Source organism: Prunus mume, linkage group LG2 (genome assembly GCF_029339155.1).
Source record: "Prunus mume cultivar Tortuosa linkage group LG2, ASM2933915v1, whole genome shotgun sequence".
Lineage (NCBI taxonomy): Eukaryota > Viridiplantae > Streptophyta > Magnoliopsida > Rosales > Rosaceae > Prunus > Prunus mume.
The window spans coordinates 21,722,103-21,746,552 of NC_142699.1; the positions used below are offsets into that span (position 1 = coordinate 21,722,103).

The following is a 24,450-nucleotide window of genomic DNA, read 5'->3' on the forward strand; positions in this document are numbered from 1 at the left end:
AGTCATTGCATTTCCAAATGAAATCCGGCTCCTAAAACGAAAGCCAATGTCATATGAGAAAAACTTCCCTATCCTTGTTCCATTACACCTATCTTCTCTCTCCTCATAATCAACCAATAACCTATCAATGGAGAGAGATAAAGTGAGGTGCAATGAAACAGGGATGGGGAAGTACTTCTCCATCTACTGACCTAGCGACAGAATACAAAGTTCAAGTGCCTCACAGAATACAAACCTGCACCTTACAAAATAATACACATGGGTTGGATGCATGTGCTTCTTGTTCTTAAGAGCGAACACAGCTGTAATGGCCAGAGAGAATTCTTGTGTCATGCACTTAAAAATATTATGCCCATAATTAAAGCGCCAAACACGAATACAAGTATTATTTTGGCAAAGAATTACCAACAGGACATCTAATAGATTCCAAAGCTACAAACAACCCACAAGAGAGATGAAGACAAAAACGGGTTTATTTGCTTATGGACTAAAACTGTACTTTGAAGCAATACAAACAGAAGAATATGGTTTAGCCTTGACAGCCATCTATGCTAATCCATCCTATGTAAGAAGGACTGAAACAAGCGAGAGGCCAATGGATGTATAATACTAACAAGACTCAGGTCTACAGCAACAAAAATACAACCTACAAACAAAACCGTCGTGTTCACGTTCATGCTCTTGTTCTTGAAGCAAGACCTGTCTCAACCTTCTTAATTTCAAAGATGAGCATCCTCCACATCTTGAGAACAAACATTTCAGCTTCCTCGTCTAAAATGGATTGAAGCAGCTGTAGCATGCGTTCTGCTCCCACATGTTCCTGAGTACTAGATACAATGTAATCTACCAGTGTGGTCTCTTCCTCTCCTAGAAACTCTGTAATCTTCTTTGAAATCCATGGTCTCATTCTCTCATGTAGTGCATGCTGTGAAAGTAGAAAACATCAAACACAATTTATGAGCAGTTATTAAACAATTACAATGAATAATTTTCACTCATGTAGCCCAAGTTTAAACAACAAATTTCAGAATTTTGGCCTAATGCATGCTTACCTTGTCATAAATAGCCCAATTTATTTCATATGAGAATAATTCCTCTTTCGTCTTTGGAATCATATCAATCAGTTGTTTCGCATCCAAAAGCTTTTTGTTATCCGTTGTCCTTGGTTTATCCAGCCCATGTTCTCGATCGGTATCACGGTCAGTCTTCTCCTTGTTCTCATCTCTAGTGCGATTAGTGTCATCATCACTCCTGTCCCTATCCCGTTGGCTCGACCTATCATTAGCACGTCTATTTCTTTCCTTATCTATATCTGGTTTCTCTTCCCTAGAGCTAACATTTGAAATTCGCTTTGCGAATTCTGCAGCTGCAGCCAAATTTGATGGAGGCCCAGAAGCAGTTTGTTGGACAGCCTGCAGTTCTTCAGTTGAATAATCAATGGGAACCAGTGGCCTCATTTTTTTGTCCTTGTGTGCATCATCATCCTCCTCATTGAAAACAGAAGGAACAGCAGTGCGTTTTCCAGACCCGACGAGGCCAAAACCCAACTTTTTTGCTGGGGCACTGCCACTCTGCTGTGGTTCTGATGCATGAACTGACGTCATTGTTGACTCATCACCACTGTTTCCATTCTGTAAAGTCCCATAACCTATCACATCAAGTCAAACCATATAAGAAAAAATGAAAATGAAAGGGAAGAAAGATAAAAGGTTTATAAAAGCAATAAATAACTTCACAAGTAATTTTAGTTTACCCATATGATTCTCAGGACCAGAATCACCCTCATTATTCTGTTCAGTAGCCTTATCTCTCAGTTCCACAAAGGATTCTTCAGCCAAAGCCGCTTGTTCGCTTCCATTAGCTACATGGACAGATAAATCCCTCAATGCATCTCTTTCTTGCTGTAGCTGCTTTTCCTCATCGGCCCTCCTCTCGGCCTCAGCAATTTCTTCCTCTTCTTTCTGCCTGTCAGCCAAGTCATCTTCTTTCTCCCGTAGTCTCCTCTTTCTCTTCTCCTCCAGCGCACTCCTCCTCCACTTTTTTCTGGAATCTTCATCCTCGTCATCTTCTTCATAAATTACCTCTTTCTTCCTCTTGCGTTCCCTTTCTTTCTCCCTCTCCTTCTCATACTGCCTTTGTTTCTCTTTCTCCCTTTCCCTGTGCTCCCAATCTTTGAGACATTTGTCATACTGATGCTCAGCATCCTCAATTTTTCTCCTTTGCTCCCTCTCCTTCCGTACCCGTTCTCGTTCTGTTTCTCTTTCATATCTTTCAATCTCACGCTCCTTTTCACGTTTCAGATCTCGCTCTTTGTCTCTACTCCTCCTATCTTGCTTTCTATTCCTGTCAGGTGAGCTTGTTTCAGGCCTATCCTGCTCACTTGTTGCTTTGTTGTCACTAGTTGTCTCTTCATCATTTTTTTCTTCTGAAGCATCTGAAAATGATAACGACGACTATGACTATGACAACAAAACTGTCACCAAATAATTGACTCTAAATAACTTCATTGCTTATTAAGTACAAAATTCAATAATCACAAAACAGTGCCCAGTATAATACTAGTTTCAAGTATGAGACTTTACCATTTCGCGTTATATCAACATCAGAGTCTCCATCCCTTGATTTAGCTGGCAACTCTGAGTTTGAATTCCCAGTGCCATTGCCAGGAGCTGGTGTGGGTGGTGGAGGGAGATGTTTGGTTTTTAACCTCTCCTCTATCAAGCTTGTAAGCTTCTCCATAGCTTCCGCGGTCAGCTTCTCTGTCTTCGTCAGTCACAATTCCAAAATTGGCAGCGTCATTTTCTTTGTTACTCGAATTACTATCCTCCTCCTTTGAGTCCAATACAGCAGGATTTGAAGATACATTCTTCTCAACACCTAGTGCACTTTCATCCTCTTTCTCAGATGCTTCAGCTGCTTTGAGCTTCTTTGAGTTTTCAGTTTTCTTCTCAACAAACCGCTCCAGATATTCTCTCGTTGCTTGGTTAACATTTAACTGTTAAGTTTACAACATCAGATATAGAAAAAACAAACATTAGCAAAACTGAGCGTGCAGTATGAAGAATATGATTACAAAGGAAAGGGAATGTAAATTCCTGTTGCAACATAATGACAATGACAAAAAGACAAAATGAAAAACAAAATATATAAACAAGGAATCAGGACATACCACAAGGTCCTGCCCGTCAATGTTAAATTTACTCAGAAGGCGTAATGCACGAAGAACTCCTTCAGCAGATTCAAATTCGCAAAACCCAAACCCTCTAGGAGTCGCATCCGTAGGAACTTGAGTACATTTCCAACTCTTGACAGGTCCACATAACTTAACAAAATGTAAAACCATCACAAAGCAAAATATCATACACCAAAAACTGCAACGAAATTACTTATAAAATTTTGGTAACATAAAAAGAACATAGCGGCAAAGTTGATAAAGAAGGCAGATCACAATATTTGAAAGCACACCTGGAGGAGATATAACATAAAATCATTATCCACGGTTGGTGGTATCTTCCCAACATAAACAGTGGTTTGTGGTTTCTCAGCTGGAGTAACACTAGGAAGAGTTGGCCTAACAACAGGGGGCATAATTGGGCGAACTCCAGGAATCCCAGGAACAGGGCCACGTGGTAAACCTGGAAGCGAACCAATTGCTCCTGGTGGACGCGGAGTAAATGCAGGCCGAAGCATTGCATGATATGGAGAAGGATAACGAGCAAGTCCTACAAAGAAAGAAACAAATATCTTGCAAATACATCAGATCACGTTTATTAACTGCATACCATGATAACTAGGTGCACCCCAATTAAACAGATGTATCAAAAAACAATATGACAAGAAATGATTGATTTTTGTTACCACACATTAAAAGCATATTAGAGATGGCAGCACAGGCATGGCAACTACCACCAGCTGAACAGATAACCTGAAGGAAAAATTAAGAAATAGCATCGTGTTCATAAACCATGAATGAGTAAACTGTGCTTACCTTACTCAGCCACTTGGACCATAGTAGCCTTCTCAAGTAATATAAAACCATCAACATCTCATGCATATAGAGGTTGATGAAAGTTGTATATATTTAGATATATTGATAGTTCAATTGATCTCGGAGAGATAGCAGCAGGTGATGCAGTATGAGAACAACAAAAGATTAAAAAAATACAAAACAAGCATGCACAACATATAACACACACAAACACATGATTAGATGTTTAGATTTATAGATAAGTAGATTGATTGATAGACAGATAGATAGATAGATAGATAGATGAATGGATGATGGACATAAATAAATATATATGTGTGTGTATGTGTGTGTGGGTGTGGATAGTGAGACTGCAGTTGGAAGGATTGTGATACCTTAGAACACAAGGGCAATGAGCAGTCAGTTGCAAACATGGTCTGCTTCTGGCAATTCATAAACCCATGAAAAGGGAAAGTGTCCTTAAAACTACCAGAAAGCATCCTACTAAAATGAGCACGACATAATAATACAACTTTAGCATGACAAATTGAAAAATAAAAGTTTCCAATTTGTGGGAATATTATTTAAATTTTGAACTCGAAGACCAACTTGAGCTTATATAAAACTTTAGAATATGTGCATACCAAAAAAGGAGTTGTAGATGGGGAGTTCTCAAAGCAATATGAAGCAAGCCTTCCAACCTTTCTCACCGAATTCAATCAAGACACTGTAGGAGAAAACATCTTGTCATCGATACCCTTAATCTAACACACTGAATTTTGTTTTTTGTTTTTTTTTTTACAAACTCCGAACTCTGCTCTAGCAAACTCTTCCCACTACATTATACCATTAATCTTCATTTACTTGCTATCCATAAATTAGATGCAACAGCTCGATATGCTATTAAAAAAGTCATTTACTTTTTCACTTTTTCCAGACTGAGAAACAGAAAGCTTCATGCATTCAAGCAATTTCGCGCTTATTAATCAGCTGGAGCAAAATAAACTAAACAACTCAAAGAAAAATAACACAAAAGCAATTGCAATATGAGAACCACCATAATAGATACAGATAAGCAATAAACCAGTTTAAAAGACAATCATATGCAACAATTACACTATGTAAATTAACGTCGGAGATGTACACAGAAGCAAAAACCCACCAGGGAGAGGCATGGCGCCTTGAGGAGCACCGGTGGGCATGGCCGCGTATCCATTAGGCATCGGCGCGTACGCTCTCATGGGCTGCATCTGGTAATGCATCATATGCGGCGGCACCGACGACGGCGGGGGCACACCGGGAGCCATCGGAGACCCAGAGCTCACGCCGGGCGGCTGGACACCGGGGTTTTGATAATTCGGATTGGGCACGCCGGGGCTCGGTATTGGAGAGAACTGAGGAACCGGCCGAAACGACGGCGCCGACGGAGGTCCGGCACCGGAGACCTGTTGTGGAGCGTAGGAGATCGAAGGAGGCGGCGGCGGCAGTGGCAGAGACACCAGAGGCGGATTAGAATTAGGGTTTACGGGGATGGGGATTGATGACGATAATGGCGGTGGTGTGGAAGCGGGAACGGGATCCGGTGGGTTAGACTGGGGTTTGGGGGTATCGGATTGGGGATTGGATTCTAGGTTTGTTGCTGGAGAGGAAGGAGCGTCCGCCATGGCTACAACGCACGAGGTCTGAGAAAGAAAATGAAATCTTTGAATGGATTTCGGTATTTCTGTGCCCTAGGAGAGAGAGAGAGGGAGGAAGTGACAGAGAGAGAAGAACTGGGGAGTTTATGTAACAGCTATAGAGTTCGTGTTCCGAAAGAAGTAAATTTGTTTGCTTCGTGGTACGCGTGTCGCCTTTGGAGTGGCCATAAAAATTTAAAAAGACCATACAGACCTTTGGTTTGTGATCTGCGCGGTCCCTCATTGGTGGAGACAGTTCTTTTGTTTTGATGTTTCTGTTGTGCCGTAATAGCCTGCTGTTTGTCGTAGATTACCAAATTATGCAATTTAGTGACGTCGTCTCGCTATCCTCCTCCTTAAATGCTAAAACGACCTACTTGCGCGCCGTTTTTCTTCTCTTTTGACCTTTCGTTTACTCTCGTTTGGTACATCGGATTGTGTTGACTAATTTCAGTCAGATAATATTAATTCGTTCTGGAGAGTTACATTGTTTATTTATAATATTATAAGGCGTTTAGTACTGCACCGGATAAATAGTCTGACTAAATTATACAATATACTGTGTTTGGTGCTCCGTCGGATAACAATGGATCGAACTCCATAAATAAAAAGGAAACAGTAACTCAGTTTAATTTAATCGAGGTGTATTGACATCCTATACATGCAAAACGTACAATGCTAGATTTACCACACACACACACAAAATTGAAACTACAGTGCGATTTTATATCATCAATTGGATCTTCAAGCCATTCCATCATCAAGGATGTATACAATTATGTTTCGCTTGGGAGGGCCTATCCTGTCTATTGTGAGCATAGAACCACAACCAAGAACCATAGAAATTAATGTTTCTCTGTTATCAATAATTCAACCCAAGAACAGAAATCCAATTTTTGAACCTCTACTATCAAATTCACCAAATTCTACTATAAGGTCTTTTGCTTCAGGCCTTTTTATTTTTTTCAATCGTAGTCCATCCCCAAATCTTCTCAACACATCCAACCCCCAATCTGGAACATGAGCAGCCCCCACCCCATGCTCACACCCACAATCTACCAAATCTATATAATAAAAAATCTATCAATTTGTGTAGCAAATAATTTCCTACACAATGGAATATCCAAATATGTATTTCTTTAACACTGAACAACGCATACTCGAAACTAAGATGGGCATCAATCAAAACTAAAAGAGAACCAAAATTGTGAGAATCTGTGGTTGAAGAGGAGGGGACTTGGTTGAGTCTATGTCTATGGTACAATGGATTATTTCGTTAATTAGGTGCTGGAGGAAGAGTCGACCTGCTGGTTTAGAGGTTCATCGGAGTAGTCATTAGCTGCTGATCAACCCATCAGAGAGAGAGAGAGAGAGAGAGAGAGAGAGAGATCTGAGGAGAAGATAGCAAAGAAGAAATGTAGAGCGTGTTTTTTTTCCTAATCTTATAATTAAGTGTGTATTATCTAAATCGGAGTGTGTGGATTGTATTAGTTAGTCGGGTAAGGAGAGTATTAAAAACCTAATTCGTTTAATATAGTCCGGTAATTAAATAATACAAGTTGACACCAAACAACTGACATAAACTATTTACTCCTATCCAAAGTCTAATACAAAGTGACTCAGGCTTTGTTGGGAGGGAATGCTTTTTTTTTTTTTTTTTTTTTTTTTTTCTGAAAATCAACTTCACTTTAAATTAAGTAGCTTAAGATGTTTGGTTAAATTTTTATTTTTATTTTAAAAAGCAATGGCCTCTTAGAGCATCTTCAAGGGAGATGTTAAATACCAAACATCAAATTTTAATTTGATGGATGATGTGATAATTTGACATCTTAGAGCATCTCTAATCGATGTGCCAAAAGTGCCATATAGACATTTAACGGCTAGAAATAACATCTCACATCACTCCAACTGAATTGTCAAAGTTGATGTGGAATGAAAGTTAGAGGTTGAGATGTTATTTTTGACATCCAAAAAGTAAAATGTCAAATAAATATTTTATTATTTTTTAAAGATAGCTGGCTGTTACTTTCATTTATTTTTTTTCTTTTTTTTTTCTTCTTTATCTTAAATGATTTGATGTTATTCTGATAATTATTTATTTGACATATCGGGTGGATTGTAAAACTGTGTAAATGTCAAATTGTCACATCAGCTATCAAATTTAAATTTGATGTTTGGTATTTGACATCTCTTTTGGAGATGCTCTTATACAGCTTTACACTCTACCTGATATGTCAAATTAAATTATTATTTTATTACATTTTAGTGTTGATTCATTTTTAATTAAAAAGAAAAGAAAAGAAAAAATAATAAAATATTCATTTGACATCTTGCTTTTGGGATGTCAAAAATAACATCTCAACCTCCAGCCTTTATTCCACATCAGCTTTGACATATTGGTTGGAGTGATGTGAGATGTTATTTCTAGCTGTTAATTGTCTATGTGGTACGTTTGACACATCAATTGGAGACGCTCTTAATAGCAGACTTTTAAGCGATTCTAGATTACTTTTGAAAGCTTTGTTTTCATAATTAGCAGAGAATATTGAATTTTTTACCTCAGCCTTTACCACCACTACCACCACCGCATGGTTAGCACATAACACTTTTAATATAATGTCATTTTTAGTCATTATTAACATTTACAATAGTTTTATATGAAAATTTACCAACAACATCATGTCAATTTTAGTCATTATCCACAATTACAACAGTTTTAGATTAAAATTTACGAACACTACTACAAAAATCGAAATAGACGACGGGAAACCACCGTCGTGTAAAAGGTTTTCGCCCGATCGTGAAATCGACTTGCCGTCTATTTGAGTTTCAAACTACGACGGCTTTTCACCATCGTTGTTTATCAGTAAAAATGATGGTTTTTAAAGAAAATCGTCGTTGTTTAGAGGTAAAGATCGTTAATTATAGGAGGAAAGACGACTGTTTTTAATAAAACCGTCGTGTATTGTATGTAAAGATGACGATTTTTTTATGAAAACCATCGTGGATTGTTTATAAAGACGTCATCTTTACATACAATAGATGACCTTTTTTTATAAAAAGCGTCATATTTACATACAATAGACGACGGTTTTCTATAAAAAGCGTCATCTTTACATACAATAGACGACAATTTTTTATAAAAAGCGTCATCTTTACGTACAACAGACGACCTTTTTTATAAAAAGCGTCATCTTTATGTACAATAGACGGCGTTTTTATAAAAGCGTCATCTTTACGTACAATAGACGACGGTTTTTATATAAAAAGCGTCATTTTACGTACAATAGGCGGCGGTTTTTTTATAAAAGCGTCATCTTTACGTACAATAGACGACGGTTTTTTTATAAAAAGTGTCATCTTTACGTATAATAGACGACGGTTTTATAAAAAGCGTCATCTTTACATACAATAGACGACGGTTTTTATAAAAAGCGTCCTCTTTACATACAATAGACGACGGTTTTTATAAAAAACGTCATCTTTACGTACAATAATGCTTTTTGATTTCCTATGATGCTATACAACGATTTTAACTAGAAAACCAACCATAATGCTTTATCAAAAATAGTTTCTTTCATAAAACTTGAAGATTCAATAGTTATTACATAGTTAACCAATCTTTATTCTACAACAAACATAATTTCTAACAAGACCTACGTACTCCTAATCCAATCATTCTTCATCCAAACATACAAATGATGCACAACTGAAGTCTCCTCCATCATCCCGGTAAATAAATCAAAATGACAAAGAGAGGAAAAAAGAAGAAGCTAAGATTATAAACATAAAAAATTAGGTGGAAAAGAAATTTTACCATTGGTCCATATTTCCATAGAAAACTTGTAAAATGAGCATAAAAAATACCATCAAGAACCTGCAAATTTTCAACAACAAAAAAATATACGACTCACATAGAAAACCTGCAAAAGAATTAGTTATAAATCTACAAGCTTCCTCCTCATCTCCTGATAACCAAATCAAAAAATCTAAAAAGAAACCAGAAATAAAAAAAAATATGTAAACAAATCAGACAAATCAAGAGAGACAAAATCTGAAATTAGGGATACAAAGAACAAACCAAAAACGCAAAGAGACTAATCCAGAATTCACTAGCAAGATATAGAAGGGTATTAAGAGATTAGGTGACTTTCAAATCAAACCTTTCAACCAGCTTTGATTCTCAAATACAGAACATCCCTCTACATCTTATGGATTTGCTAAGACCTCAATCTCTCAACTCCTTCATTGATATCGATCTTTTGATGATTTTGTAGAGAGTTTCATGAGGGTGTTTTAGAGAGTGCAGGAGGGTTTCAAGGAGGGAGAGATAAGGTTTTTAGAGACGGGGGAAAATCTGAAAATTTGACAAGCGCGAATTCACTTAAGTAGACTTTTTTTAGCGTGTTTTAAAAGACGACGCTTGTTAATGAGAGATAAGATTTTCAAAGACGGGTGAAAATTTAAAAATTTATCGAGCGCGAATTCACTTAAGTGGCCATTTTTAACGTGTTTTAAAAGACGACGCTTTTTTTATAAAAATTTGTCATCTTTACATATAATATCGACGGTTTTTTATAAAAAGCGTCATCTTTATATAATAGACAGCGGTTTTTATAAAAGCGTCATCTTTACATACAATAGACGTTTTTTTCCACTACACTCCTTGACCCTATATGAATACAATGACTGAATTTGATCTTCAATTTAAAATATTTACACTAGTGGATACCACAAAATCTTATGTTATATTTGTGAAAGTATAAATAAACTCTTAATTGTTAGTGATTTTTTTTTATGGCATACGCATTTTAAGAAACTAGTTTCAACGATCCAACCGTCAAACTTGTTTGTTTATACTTCGAGATCATCTACACCAAAAATCAAAAAAATAAACATTCAGAGATAAAGTAACGGGACAAAAAATTTCGATGGTTATAAATGAAAAATCATGATTTAACGGTTATTTTAACTCCGATTTTGATGATTTTTTACCGCTACACTCCTTGACCCAATTTGAATACAATGATTGAATTTGATCTTCAATTTAAAATATTTACACTAGTGGATACCATAAAATCTTATGTCATATTTAACGAAAGTATAAATAAACTCTTAATTGTTAGTGAATATATTGTTTTGATGGCATACGCATTCTAAGAAACTAGTTTCAATGATCCAACCGTCAAACGTGTTTGTTTATACTTCGAGATCATATACGCCACAAAACAGAAAAAATAAACATTCAGAGATCAAGTAACGAGACAAAAAATTTGTGATTATAAATGAAAAATCATGATTTAACGGTTATTTTAAATCCGATTTTGATGATTTTTTACCGCTACACTCCTTGACCCAATATGAATACAATGATTGAATTTGATCTTCAATTTAAAATATTTACACTAGTGGATACCACAAAATCTTATGTCATATTTAATGAAAGTATAAATAAACTCTTCATTGTTAGTGAATATATTGTTTTGATGGCATACGCATTCTAAGAAACTAGTTTCAATGATCCAATCGTCAAATGTGTTTGTTTATACTTCGAGATCATATACGCCAAAAATCGGAAAAAATAAACATTCAGGGATCAAGTAACGGGACAAAAAATTTCGATGGTTATAAATGAAAAATCATGATTTAACGGTTATTTTAACTCCAATTTTGATGAGTTTTTACCGCTACACTCCTTGACCCTATATGAATACAATGACTGAATTTGATCTTCAATTTAAAATATTTACACTAGTGGATACCACAAAATCTTATGTTATATTTAACGAAAGTATAAATAAACTCTTAATTGTTAGTGAATATATTGTTTTGATGGCATACGCATTCTAAGAAACTAGTTTCAATGATCCAACCGTCAAACTTGTTTGTTTATACTTCGAGATCATCTACACCAAAAAAAAAAAAACATTCAGAGATAAAGTAACGGGACAAAAAATTTGTGGATTATAAATGAACAATCATGATTTAACGGTTATTATAACAAACCATCATCTTTACATATAATAGACGACCATTTTTTATAAAAAGCGTCATCTTTATATATAATAGACGACCCTTTAAAAAAAAAATCGTCATCTTTACATATAATAGACGACGGTTTTTATAAAAAGCGTAATCTTTACATATGATAGACGCAGCGGTTTTTTTATAAGAAGCGTCATCTTTACATATAATAGGCGCGGTTTTCAGTTTTTATAAAAAGCGTCATCTTTATATATAATAGGCAGCGGTTTTATAAAATAAATCATCTTTACACATAATAGGCAGCGGTTTTTAAAAAATCGTCATCTTTACACATAATAGGCGACGGTTTTTAATAAAAATCGTCATCTTTACATATAATAGACGAGCGGTTTTATAAAAATTGTCATCTTTACACATAATAGACGGCGTTTTTAATATAAAAAGCGTCATCTTTACATATAGTATGACGTATGATAACAAAATCAAAGAAATAAATTGATAAAAAATTCGTATTAAGACGACGGTTTAAATATAAGGTATGAGCGTATAAAGGGAATAAATACGACGTTAAATTTTATAATACGTCATTAAATGAAAAACAAACGTGGTGAGATTTAAAGATATCATCGTAGAACTATACAAGAAAGACGTCAATATATTTTTATTTTCCGTCGTTGTACATTAATTTAATACGGCGATATTTTGTATTTACCGACGTGGATTTATTTGTAATTATATGGCACCTTATACGAAAACTTGGTCGTGTTATTTTTTGTGTAAAAACGGCGGCTTTTTGAAATCGTCGTCTTTACTTTCTCGTCGGTCGATTCATAACTTCTGCGTTCTTTATTTGCTTTGATTTTACCTGCGAAATCCTGTTTCAAATGGGCGTCGATTTTTTAATTAGGTACGTCGTTGTTTATGAACAACCATTTGAATCTCCATTTTTTAGGTGTCTAAAGTGTTATTACACGGCGGTTTTATAGAACCGTCATCTTTTAAAAAACAACGACGGTTTTTACTTAGACCGTCGTTTTTTTCTAGTCGTCTTTGTCACTTTTTGTAGTAGTGACTGTTGGTATGGATTGCTCCTTTTTCTTTGCTTTATCTCTTTACTGCGTCTTTGGGCCTCTTTGTGCTTTGGTGAAAAAGGCTAACCTTTGCGTGATCCAATGCTTCATGATTGTAGATTTATACGTTTACTGTCACGAGGGATTGAGAGGTGTCGAAAGCTTGTGTCACGTTCCTCATTGTTAGGAGCGTTGAGCGCCGCTTCGTAATTTGAGCATTTAGACTTCTATCTTGGTCTTTTGGTAAGTAGTTCTGCTTTTTTGCTGGAAACGTGAGTCATTCTTTTGACTTTATAGGAATAGACATAGATTGGTGTTTGGCCTAGGCTCATTCTTCCTGTGAATATGTGCTTGATTAGCTTTGGGTTTTCTCATATGTTGTGGGAAAATGGCTGTTAAGAAATTAACAAAATGCATGTTTTGCAATACTTGAATTTTGTATTATTGGGAGAGAATTTTGCTTGCCATGAGAATTGCTTGTCGATCATGGAACGATGATTTTGCTTGTCGTGGGTAAATTGCATGCTGCTTGGACATTTGCTTAAGCGTTTCTTTTGGCGTGAGCTTGACTTGCCATGCTTGGCGTATATTTTGCGTGTGCTACATTTGTGACCTTTTTTTTTATATTGTTGTTGAACTATATGCATCACGAGCGTATGCTTGTAACCGCATGATTAATATATAGGATTAGAGGCTGTTGAAAGCTTGAGGAAAGCACCATTGGTTTCTTTTTACGAGCTTAGAGCTTGGAAATGGATAACTATTTATTTTTTGGCTTTATAGGAATAGATATAAACATGTGTATGATGGGTCTGCAAGAATGCCGTGTAACTCAAATGGATTTTTCTTGTTTTTGTGAAAAAGGTTACTAGGAGATAAGTAGTGTTTAGTTTGTAACACTTGCTTCTGCTGGAATGATTGATTGAGCATGGAATGGGAACTTTGCTTGTCATGAGCTTGAGTAATAGATTGCATGATGCTTCGAAATTCTTTTTGTTTTGTTTATTCATTTCACTTGGCATGAGATGGCTTGCTTTGCTTGGCCTGTAAAGTTTATATTGCTTACATGCTAGTGTGGAGATTACTTGGCTTTAACACAAAGAACTAGTTTTATACTTTGCCCTTTTATAGCATATTCTTTGTTGTCAATTCTGGCAAGGATTCATGTAATAAGTCATAATGATCTCAGTGATGGCCTATTTCCCCTTGCACAACGGGCTGAAGAAGAGACGCCTACCTTCATCGCTTAGAAACACTTGCCAAGATTTGATAATAGGCGTTGGGTAAGCTTTGGAGGCTATTATTACTTCCAAGTGTCGTATAGAAGAAATGTGTGTTTCCGACGACCCTTTGATTTTTTCTAAACCCTTGCAGCATACTAAGGGCTGGCCAGAGTGGTTCGATTGTGAGTTGGCAGACTCAACTACCGAAGATGTTTTGCGAATGATTGAAGGTTGCAAAGGAAACATCGTTTTCGACCTTACAGTAGTGTGCTGAAAAGGTTCGAGCATGTGTCTTATTAGGACCTCGCATGGACTTCCTGCTTGATACTTAGAAGAAGTTATAGCACACACTGTTTTTAAAGCATGAGCTACTTGTAGCATAAAGATGCATGCCCAATCCTCTTAAGCAAGAGTTGTCGTTAATCCGTTGAGCCTTAAAGAACACGAATTGGAAAGCCAGTACCGTAAGCTACGAAACCTTCTCCTTAACAAATGAGCTACTAGTAATGGCGCTTTGTTGCGTGGTGGAAACATAGAAAGGATCATCTTTCTACGCTTCTTTTAGTCATGCACTGTGACATAATTGAGGTACCAAATTCTCCTTGTTTGCACCGTGATATATATATATGTATATAAATTTTTTTAGCAAGGCTATATCTTCTAGCACCATCTTTCTCTAACACCTATCCTTATTTTTTTAGCAAGGCTATATAAATTTTTTTAGCAAGGCTATATCTTGTAGGTCGCATTTCTTTGTTGTGGGAGGCTAGCTGGCTTGGTGCGTAGTAGCTTTTTCTTTTGAAACTATAGGGTGTATCGATCTTTAGCACGGTTGACTGCATTTGAGCTTGAGTTGTACCCCCTTTTTTTTTGGAGAGCCTAAAGCTCATGTTGTTGGAACCTTGAAACGCAGCATTGTTACATACTTTCTGCCAGAACTTTTCGATTTAGAATGCTTGAGATATTAAGTTTCGGCATGTTTTGTACGCTTTGCTTGGTTGGAAATAATGAAATGCATGAATTGTTAAGGTTTGGAATGCATTGAGATAATGATTTTCAGCTTGTTTTGTACACTTTGCTTGGTTGGAAATAATGAAATGCATGAGTTGCTTGAGATTTTAAAAGATTGGGTTGTGGTAGGTGCAAAGCACATGCTGCCAATTTTTTAAAAAATCACAAAAATGTTTGCCTCATTGCCTCTATGTTTTTTTTTAATTAAAAAAAAAGAAAGAACATGTTTTGCAAAACAGAAGAAGGTAAAAGCAATGAAAGAATTCTAGAGGCTTTTTTCTTTTCCAAAATACTTAATTCTCATTGCAAATATCATCTTATACCTTGGCATGCCATAATGGTGGTGCATTCTACAAAAGTTGTGAAAGCATATGGTGAAAACACAAAAGGAGTTCATCTTTCAAATAAATTTGAAAAGCCAAAAACAAAAAGATAGGTACAAAAGCAACTCAGTAGTAGTAAGGTTTTGAGTCACTTTGCATTGATGAATACTCCAATCAATTCAAGCCCCCAAGTATGAAAGGGCTAAGGGGTGTGCATGACTTGTAATAGCATGAAAGCTTGTGGCTTAGGTTGGCATGTGTTGTACAAGGCTGCCATGCTTTGCAAATATATTTAACTGAGCTACAATTGCTGCTTTACTTGCATGTGACTCATAACCCAACTAATTAAAGAGTGATTTGCAGCTAATAACCCATTGTACTTTCTTCAACTTCTGTGAGGTTGTGAGAGGTTACGGTAGCTGTCTCTTGATAATCTTGTTGTTGGAATGTCCAACGTGAATACTACGCTGCTGGAACCATTCTACCGTCCATTAGCAAGCAACCATGAGGTGTTATAGCTCGAGGATTTTGAATATTTATGCCAGTAGGCTTTCTCCATGTTTTCTTAAGGCTCCTAAATAGTCTCAGATAGCTTTGAGTCATTCTTCCATGGGTTGCACAATGCATTGTGGTCGAGCAAGTCATCAAAGCATGTAATGACAGCAACCATCTCCTTCCTCCTTCGTTTCTGCAAGGGGTCTTCGTCAATAGCTTACCTCTTAAAGGGTAGCTCAAGAGTTCCGTCATGTATCTCGACATGCAAAATCTTCTTCAAAGTTTGACAAGCGATGGTTGGATGACCCACAAATTGATGATAACGACAGTACCTAGGATCACCATTTTCCTCTCTAGTAGGGACTTTATAAGGCTTAGGGATTTTGATTGCACAATGAACAAACATTGTATTAAAAGTGGCATGGAATTCTTCATCTTTGAACGGCAGTGGCGGGTACATCTCCTTGTCTTTTCTTTTGCGTGAATTGCATGAATTGTAGTCACTAGATGATTTGGCATCCTTATCTAATGTCTGATGTGCTTCTTCCTCTTTACTCTTCCAAGCTTCCTGCCTAGTTAGCTTGACAGACATGTTTGTTTTTCTTACTGCTTCCAGCAGCCTAGAAAATTAGTTGATGTCAATATTCTCCAGATAGACTCTGTAATTTGCCACGATGTTGCTGATACAAATTTCAACAAGTGCTTCCTCATCCTTCTCATCATAGCAATCCAGAGCTAGGTCCCGGAACTTATGCACGAAGTCCACGGGAACTTTCATATGCTTTTGGCAGGGGTTGTTGAGTTGAGTGGTAGTAACTCTTTCCTCATGCTGGAAGTATTTCTTACAGAATCTGCTTGCCAAATCTTCCCAAGAGCAAACAAAGCTTGATGCCAATGTTGTGTACCATGTATAAGCACGATTACTAAGACTTTTGGAAAACTCTCAGAGCCGAAGATTATAATCACCAGCATGTGGTCCCAAAGCGTCAATGAATAGGTTGACATGCTCTTTTGGGCTTCCTTTTCTTTCATAAAAAAGAATGTAGCTTAGTGCCTCATAGCCTTTAGCATACGGTTATTGGAGTAAGCTTGATGGATACGGTGGCTAAGGAACATACTTTTAATCATTCTGGCTTCGGCTTAGCTCATTCTTTAGCATGACAATGACATCTTCTTGGGTGACAAAAGATGGCCCCTTTTGTTCATAACCCTTTAGCAGCGTGATTCTTCTTGGGAGGTCTTTCGTTTTCTTCGCTTGGCTTGGAGACTGGGCTTTTTAGCTATTTGATTGTGTCTACGATCTCCCTCTGGGTTTCTCCCATAGCATGGATGACTGCAATGAGGTCTGAAAGGGTAAAGCTCTCTCACTTGCATGTTCTTCTTCTTCAGGGAGAGGTATTTTGCCTTGATTCCGAGTCACCATGGTTTGGTCCGTCTTGGAAAACCATGATATTTCTTATGGTTTTCTTCTTTGGAGGCATCGATGCAGATAATGGCCTATTCCTCAGCAGAGTCGCCAATTTTTGTGGGGGCTTTTTCATTAGATAGCTCTGAAAGGGTAGGTGAGCCTTATGAAGCACCTTGGTTACCTTCACTAGCAAAACTAACAGTCGCTTACAGATAAATACTTAGCTTGGCATGAGAGGCTTGTGACATGGAAGCAAAGCAGTCATGAGTTTAGCATTAAAGAAAGAGAGGGCTATGATTTCCTATGAGAAACATGGGTTTAAGGTAAGGGGAGAAGGGTATTTTGAGAGGATCGTTGAAGAAGAGAGAGAGAGATGGGAAGTACAATGGGTGTGTTAAGTAATTTTCCGGCAGCTTGACAAAAGCTATGTCTGACTCTGGAATGGCTTACAATAAGACAAAATAGGAAGAGATAGAGGAATGTGGCTCGAAATTGCCGAGGTTTCAGAGATGAGAGTTGAAGCTTGCTCTCTAGATGTGTCTTGTTTGATGGGTAGGAGATGACCATTTTTATAGCCTCTGGAAGCTCTTCCATTCCAAGAAACCCTAATGGTTTCTCTCCAATTTTGCCAAGTCTCCTCTTTCATTTCTTTTCTCGCCTTTTGATTCACCCCATTTTGTGAAATCTTCCTCTATCTAAACACACAAAGACAAGATTTTTGGGAGATCTAAGGCCTTCTCGCAGCTGTTTTAATGTTGAACTCCTATTTTTTACTACCTCCTCACCTTCTTTCCATCCCTCTTCTATGGCAAGAGTTGGTATGAGAAATAAATTGATAAGGGCATTGGTTTGAAGGGTGCTTTTGCTCTGCGCACGCTAATACCCATTGGTTCTTTGCGTATTATTGGGGTCTTTTTGTTCCAGCAACCTGACAAATGGGCTTGGGCTGCTGTGAGAAGAGAATAAACAAAATTCCCACGGTGTCTGAGTTCAAGAACCAAGCTCCCAAAAAGGTTTTTGAAAAGTTTGCTAAAACTTTAGAAAAACTGCTTTCAGGTTCTTTTCACTAATAACTAAACAAATACAACAAATCGATGAATGGCTTGGCTTGAGGAGCTTGTGGTATGGGAGCTAAGCTTCCACAAGTTTAGCAATTTGAGAGAGAGAGAAAGCATGAGTTTCTTGCAGAATTAAAATAGGGTAGAAGAAAATTAGGAGGATTTCTATCTTAGGGAAAGAAGAAAACAACGAGAGAAGAAGATTGGGTGGCTTGAGTAAATTCGTAGTCGCTTGACAAAGCTTGGTCAGGCTCTGGATGATGCCTTTGCCGGGTAGAGGAAGCTCCTTTTATTTGCACAAGGAGCCCCTAATTTTATCTGGCCTTTTCCCTCATTTCTCTTTACTTCTTCCCATTCGATCCTATTTTGTGCAATTTTCCTATCCAATGTGCATAGGTAAGGAGCCCTTTGCGGTTCCAAGGGTTTTGTGTGGCTGGACCTCCCCATAGGGGTGAGGCGCCACCTGCTTTCCTTCTGGGTTTTCAAGATGAAGCTTATAGAGGAAAAGAAAAATGGGTGGAGTTCTTTGTCCGATGGGTTTTCGTCAAGCTGCTGGAAACATCTTATTTAATTCTAGGCATTTTATTGGTGTGGGCTTGTGTAAGTATTATAGTAGATTACTAGGCATTCTCCTAAGGTGCTGGATCATTTTTCATTTTCTCTCATGCTAACCCATGTATTTGGACTCGAGGAACGGGCTTGAGTTTTAATGCTTCCAAGTAGCTTAAAACTTTTCATTCCTCGGACCCTCAATGGGCCCTGTGATTGCTTGTTCCCTTCCATACCACAACTTTCTTAGCAAGCCCTGGGTAATTTTGTGGCTTGTGCCAACTTAAGCTTATGGCATGGCTTGATATTAGAATAGTGGTCCTTTGCATGACATTTATTTAACTTGCTTGTGCTTGAGTTTTTATCATGCCGCAGTAGGCTATAATTAGGCCAAGTAACACCGGATAGGTAGATGCGCGTGATTTTGTAAAGTTGGTATTTCTTGGCCTTTTTGCGCGTGCTTGCTTGGCATGACACGTGGCCCATGGCTTGCATTGGTGTGTCCTACAAATTCTCTTTTGTCCTGATTGGGCTTCTTTGCGTTCAATTATTTGTGTTGGGCCAACAATTAATCTGGGTTTAGCCCTTTGGATTTTTAGGCCTCAACACGTATTTAACCTTGATGTTTGTTTTTGCCCATGTGTTGGAGCCTCCCAAGAACTTACATACATGGATATTTTGGCTTTCATCGTGGCTCTTGTTTACAGCTAAGTGCTGGAGATTATAGATATTTTCTTTGGTTGCTTGGGCTTTCCTAAGGTGATGGGTTAACCCATTTTAGGAAATGACTAATTTCCTAAAGTGATACGCTATTTTATTGGTCCATGCCATGGGTATTCTTCCTTCACACATGGATTTCCGTTGGTCCCTGCCATGGCTCCTTGTTTGACCGTCTTGGAGTCCTGACAAGGGTAGAGCACGATGCTAGCTTTTTCACAAGCCGCTGGGCTGGGCTCGTGAGCACAATATTGGGTTATTAGCATGTTATTTCCTGTGCTTAATGGGTTTTCGTCAAGCTGCTGGAAACAACTTATTTAATTCTAGGTATTTTATTGGTGTGAGCTTGTCTAAGTATTATAGCATATTATTAGGCATTCTCCTAAGGCGGTGGATCATTTTTCCTTTTATCTCATGCTAACCCATGTTTGGGCCTGAGGAACGGACTTAAGTTTTAATGCTCCCAAGTAGCTTAAAACTTTTCATTCCTCGGACCCTCAATGTGCCCTATGATTGCTTGTTCCTTTCCATACCACAACTTTCTCAACAAGCTTGGGTAATTTTATAGCTTGGACCCACTTAAGTTTGTGGCACGGCTTGAGATTAGAATAGTGGTCCTTTGCATGACATTTATTTAACTTGCTTATGCTTGAGTTTTTATCATGCCGCAATAGGCTATAATTAGGCCAAGTAACACCGAATAGGTAGATGAGCGTGATTTTGTAAAGTTGGTATACTCTTGGCCTTTTTGCACGTGCTTGCTTGGCATGACATGTGGCTCGTAACTTGCATTGGTGCGTCCTACAAATTCTCTTTTGTCCCGGTTGGGCTTCTTTTGCGTTCAATTATTTGTGTTAGGCCAACAATTAATATGGGTTTAGCCCCTTAGATTTTTGGCCCTCAACATTAGCCCCATTGATTATTGGGGCTATGAGCGGATATTGAGATGGGCCAAATAATCAAACCCAGCCCAAAGAGAAAAAGAAAAAAATCAAATCCATGTTGGTGACGTGACCTTCTCGTTTCCCGCGTGTGTCTGCCGTGATTATCTTCCAGCAGTCTTGCATATTCCCCAAGTATGCTTCCATCAAATCTGTTTATTTTATTAAATTTTTTTATTAATTTTCCTTTCCTTTTCTTTCTTCTTTTCATCTCTGATCTTTCTCCTTCGTGTGTGCGAAACCAAAACCCCTTGCTTTCTTTCTTTCTTTCAATCTTGCTAATTCTTCATCACGCCCAGGCTTAGAGGACTCTGGACGCAAGAAATTGCTGAGAGGCACCATCCATAGCAGTTGGTTGGTTTAGGCACTGAGAAACCGTTCGCAACCATTGGGAGGAGCCATCGCTCTCCTTTAAAATCCACAAATTTCTCAAACTCCTCCTTCAATTCATCAAAGACCAGGCTTGACAGAGTCACTTGGCGAAGCGTGGAGTAATTTTAGAGAGAAAATCGCGAGACAATTCCTTCTTCCTTCGATTTTGGCAAGCTGCTTGGAAAAACATAATCGAGGGCAGTGGTAAGCATCGTCCTTTTATTTCTCTTCTTGTTTCTTCCTCTCGTTACCGCATACAAATACACTCATGCACATGCACTCACATGCATATATGCGCATATAAGGGCATCCATACATATGTATTCGGAGAATCCCTCACGAATAGAGTGCTTTTTCTTTTGTCCCTTTTTGCTCCATGTTCTTTTTAATTTCTTGTACCCCAATGCTTGCATTTTGGATATGGATCACCGATTAGGGATTTCAAATGCCCGCCAAGTGATAATTTGTCTTAGTTTAACACAAAACTTCTAGATGGTGTCAAAGTATGGTAGAAAAGCATGAGCATGCACTGTTTTGAATGTCCTTGCTTTTATCCAGGAATAACCAATCCTCGACCTCCTTCAAATGATTTATTCCTGTGGTTTGGGTTTTCTTTCATATTTGCATCAGATAGCCATTTCCTCTCGTAGGATGGAATTATATGATGACATTAATTCAATCCTTATGCTAGCATGGCCTTGGCACGAAATTATAAAGATGCGCGTGTGTTCAGCAATTGTGAAGGTGTCGGAACTTATACATTTCGTTCCTCCCCTTTTTTTTTTTCTGCAGGTATCCGTGACCTTGTTGGTTTTACCATAGCATACATTGATCTCTCACTGATCATGCTAGACCACCTGTACTTTATGGATGACAATCTTAAAGCAGGAGGACCTCTTTTAAGTCGCTTGAAGAGGCCTAAGAGAATCATGTTGTCGAGTGATAAGCCACCGCTGAAACCACTGCCATAATTGAACACTGCTTCCATATCCAGATCTTGCATTGAGAAAGGCCTATTTTTGGATGTCCCCTGTTCTTCAATATCCTTGCGGCATTAGTAAGGATTGGTCAGAGTGGGTTGACCGTGAGCTGCTGGATCCATCCACGTGCGATATTTTGTGTAGAGCACAGGTTCTTGATGCCATCTTCCTCTCCAAGTTGTGGGACATTCATCGTGCAAGACATCCTGACAACACTGGTCTTGTGAGCAAATATCTCACAGGATCAGATTTCACTATGAGCTGCAACTTGTGAGCAAGAAAATAATGTCGCAATCGTTGTGCAGCATAGATAAGGGCAAGACATAAGAGCTCCGCATTTGGGTACCTTGTTTCAGCCCCTCTTAATTGTCTACTCACATAGTAAATGAGGCTCTCCTATTTGTCGTGGCCATCTTAGGCAAGCAAAGCTCCAACCGCAGTGTTTGTTGCAGCCAAATAAAGCTTGAGTGGAAGTCCCGGAATGGGTGCCCTCATCGTGGGTAGCTTAGTGATCAATTGTTGTACTTGGCGGTAAGCTTCTTGGCATTCCTTGCTCCATATATATGGTTTGCCCTTTTTGAGTAAATGAGTGAAAACACTCATCATGGCAGCAAGGCCTAGGATAAAACGTCGAATGTATGACAGTCTTCCCATGAAACTCTTCAATTCCTTTGGATTCTTAGGCGATGCAAGAGAATATATGGCCTTGGTTTTCTTAAGATCTACATCTATGCCACGTTGGTGTACCTGAAAACCGAGAAACTTGTCGGATGAGACTCTGAATGCGCATTTCTTTGGGTTCATCTTTAATCCGTAGAGCCGACACATTTCCAGTACCTGTGCATTCGGTATAGAATTCCGCCTCAGAGTAGTGAGCTTCATTTTTTGTTGAATGGTGCTTGATTTCTAGGTATACGAAGTGGCCTTAGTCCAATCATTCCCTTCACACATTGATGGTAAGTGGAGACCACAAGTTTGTGCTTGTTGAGCCATGGCCTTTCAAGCAAAGCATGATAAGCCACATCCACATCCACCACATAAAACTTAGTAAGTGACCGGATGAGCCCCACATTCAAGTTTACTTGCATGTGATCGACTGTAACCTTACTCTTATTCCCAAAACCACTAATGTTTGTTTGGGATTGCATAATCTTAGATTATGGGATACTAGCTGCTGTAAGCACAGACAGAGGCAAAATATTAACAGAAGAGCCTGTATCCACTAAAGCCCTCCTTATAAACACATCGTTGATTTGCCCCTCCAGATAGAGTGGCCTCCTGTGATCCAGATATGGGACCTCAATATCTTCATATGTGAAAACAATAGCATTATCGTTTTCTAAGAATGACCTTTGCTGTTGAGCAGTGAAGCAATGGGGGTTGAGCATATCTCTAGGATGCTTGTAGCAGCCAACAGATGGAGGTTGATAGCTGAGGAATAACTAAGATAATTGCTGGGAGGTTACTAGGAGAAGGGTGATGGCTACTAGGATGCTTGCAGCAGCCAAAGGATGAAGGGGTTCTCATGATTGCTGAGAGGTTTCCAGCCACCAAGAAAAGTTGGTTTTACTTGGGCAATGCCTCCCGTTTTATAAAAAGTGAATGCCCTTTTTAGTTTCTAATAGGTGAAAGGAAGTGTTGGAATCAACCTATTTCCAACAAGTAAAAGGGAGCATTGGGACATTATTATTTTCAGCAGGTAAAACTAGGCAGTGGAAAATGACTATTTCCTATGGATAAAAGGAAGTGTCGGAATTGGCTTGTTTCTAGCGGGTAATAGGGAGTATTAAGACATTATTATTTCCATTAGGTAAAGTTAGGCATTGAAAAATGACTATTTTCTATGGGTAAAAGAAAGTGTCAGAATTGGCTTGTTTCCAACGGGTAATAGGGAGTGCTTGAAGAATATCTCATTTGCTCACCCATATTGGAGAACTCCAAGTAATGGGCTTGGACTTTGGTGCTCCCAAGTAGCTAGCCCAAAGTCTCCATTATCCAAGAGCTTTCGTGAGCTTTGTGGACCTCCGTAATCTTCCACACCACAATCTCTCATGCAAGCCCCGTAAACCACATGATTTGGGTTCATGTGAGCTTGGTATGTGATTGGCATATGAAAAATGTATTAGCGTGACATGGAGTTATTTGGCATGTGCTTGGGATGCTTGGACATGTGTTACAGTGACTTCAGCTTTTGTGACCGAACTTAGTGACATATCGGAATTAAAGGAATAGGTTTTTTAGCATGATATGGATGCTATTAGAATTTATATAAAAGCTTGCGTACATATTTATTTTGTCGAATTAATTCCCAAAAATATAATTGGAATTAATTCATGACCAATTTATTCCCTATTTCGTACGTCATATTGGGCTTTAAATGCTTTTGGGCTTGCTGTGATTTTTTGGGCTTCAACATAAATTAAGACCATTTTTCTACTGGACTAAACTCTGTTGGCTTTCGTTTACTTTCTTTGATTTGTGATCGTCTTATCATTCATTTATTGTTATCTCCCACCACGTAACATGATGACATTGATTAGGCTTCATCACTAAGAGAAACACCATCGACAATTTAATTTGTAGAAACCTCAAGTTTTATAAATATATTAGAATGCGAAACTTTCAATCCAAAACCAATTGGCAATGAGTAGAGAGACCCTTTCAAGCACCCCTTT

At 38.1% G+C, this 24,450-nt stretch overlaps 2 protein-coding genes across 8 annotated transcripts; both read right to left on the reverse strand.

Moving 5' to 3' along the window:
* Positions 1-455: 455 nt before the first annotated feature.
* LOC103321743 (splicing factor PWI domain-containing protein / RNA recognition motif (RRM)-containing protein) lies at positions 456-3,607 on the reverse strand. Its single transcript, XM_016792280.2, has 6 exons — positions 3,466-3,607; positions 3,170-3,322; positions 2,583-2,995; positions 1,754-2,434; positions 1,053-1,648; positions 456-925 (listed from the first exon to the last, which is right to left on the reverse strand). Exons 3-6 carry the CDS (start codon positions 2,737-2,739, stop codon positions 674-676), a joined length of 1,686 nt encoding a protein of 561 aa, XP_016647766.2. The 5' UTR covers positions 2,740-2,995; positions 3,170-3,322; positions 3,466-3,607; the 3' UTR covers positions 456-673.
* LOC148919831 (uncharacterized) lies at positions 3,607-5,764 on the reverse strand. 7 transcript variants are annotated; one of them, XM_089046011.1, is made up of 3 exons: positions 5,130-5,764; positions 3,859-3,925; positions 3,607-3,722 (listed from the first exon to the last, which is right to left on the reverse strand). In XM_089046011.1, exons 1-2 carry the CDS (start codon positions 5,629-5,631, stop codon positions 3,903-3,905), a joined length of 525 nt encoding a protein of 174 aa, XP_088902137.1. In that variant the 5' UTR covers positions 5,632-5,764; the 3' UTR covers positions 3,607-3,722; positions 3,859-3,902. The 7 variants fall into 7 exon arrangements, 4 of the variants coding, with proteins under 4 accessions (XP_088902137.1, XP_088902136.1, XP_088902135.1 ...); XR_016124152.1 differs by lacking the exon at positions 3,607-3,722 and adding an exon at positions 4,612-4,694 and having other exon boundaries at positions 3,723-3,925; XR_016124151.1 differs by lacking the exon at positions 3,607-3,722 and adding an exon at positions 4,612-4,694 and having other exon boundaries at positions 3,723-4,410.
* Between the last annotated feature and the right edge of the window lie 18,686 nt (positions 5,765-24,450).

Excerpts from the sequence above, each read along its gene's own strand:
- LOC103321743 (XM_016792280.2), bottom strand. The coding sequence starts at position 2,739 with ATGGAGAAGCTTACAAGCTTGATAGAGGAGAGGTTAAAAACCAAACAT. Across the intron at positions 2,435-2,582 it reads TGTTGATATAACGCGAAATG|ATGCTTCAGAAGAAAAAAAT; the intron begins GTAAAGTCTCAT and ends TATCATTTTCAG. Across the intron at positions 1,649-1,753 it reads TGGTCCTGAGAATCATATGG|GTTATGGGACTTTACAGAAT; the intron begins GTAAACTAAAAT and ends TTGATGTGATAG.
- LOC148919831 (XM_089046011.1), bottom strand. The coding sequence starts at position 5,631 with ATGGCGGACGCTCCTTCCTCTCCAGCAACAAACCTAGAATCCAATCCC. Across the intron at positions 3,926-5,129 it reads AGGCGCCATGCCTCTCCCTG|GTTATCTGTTCAGCTGGTGG; the intron begins GTGGGTTTTTGC and ends TTTTTCCTTCAG.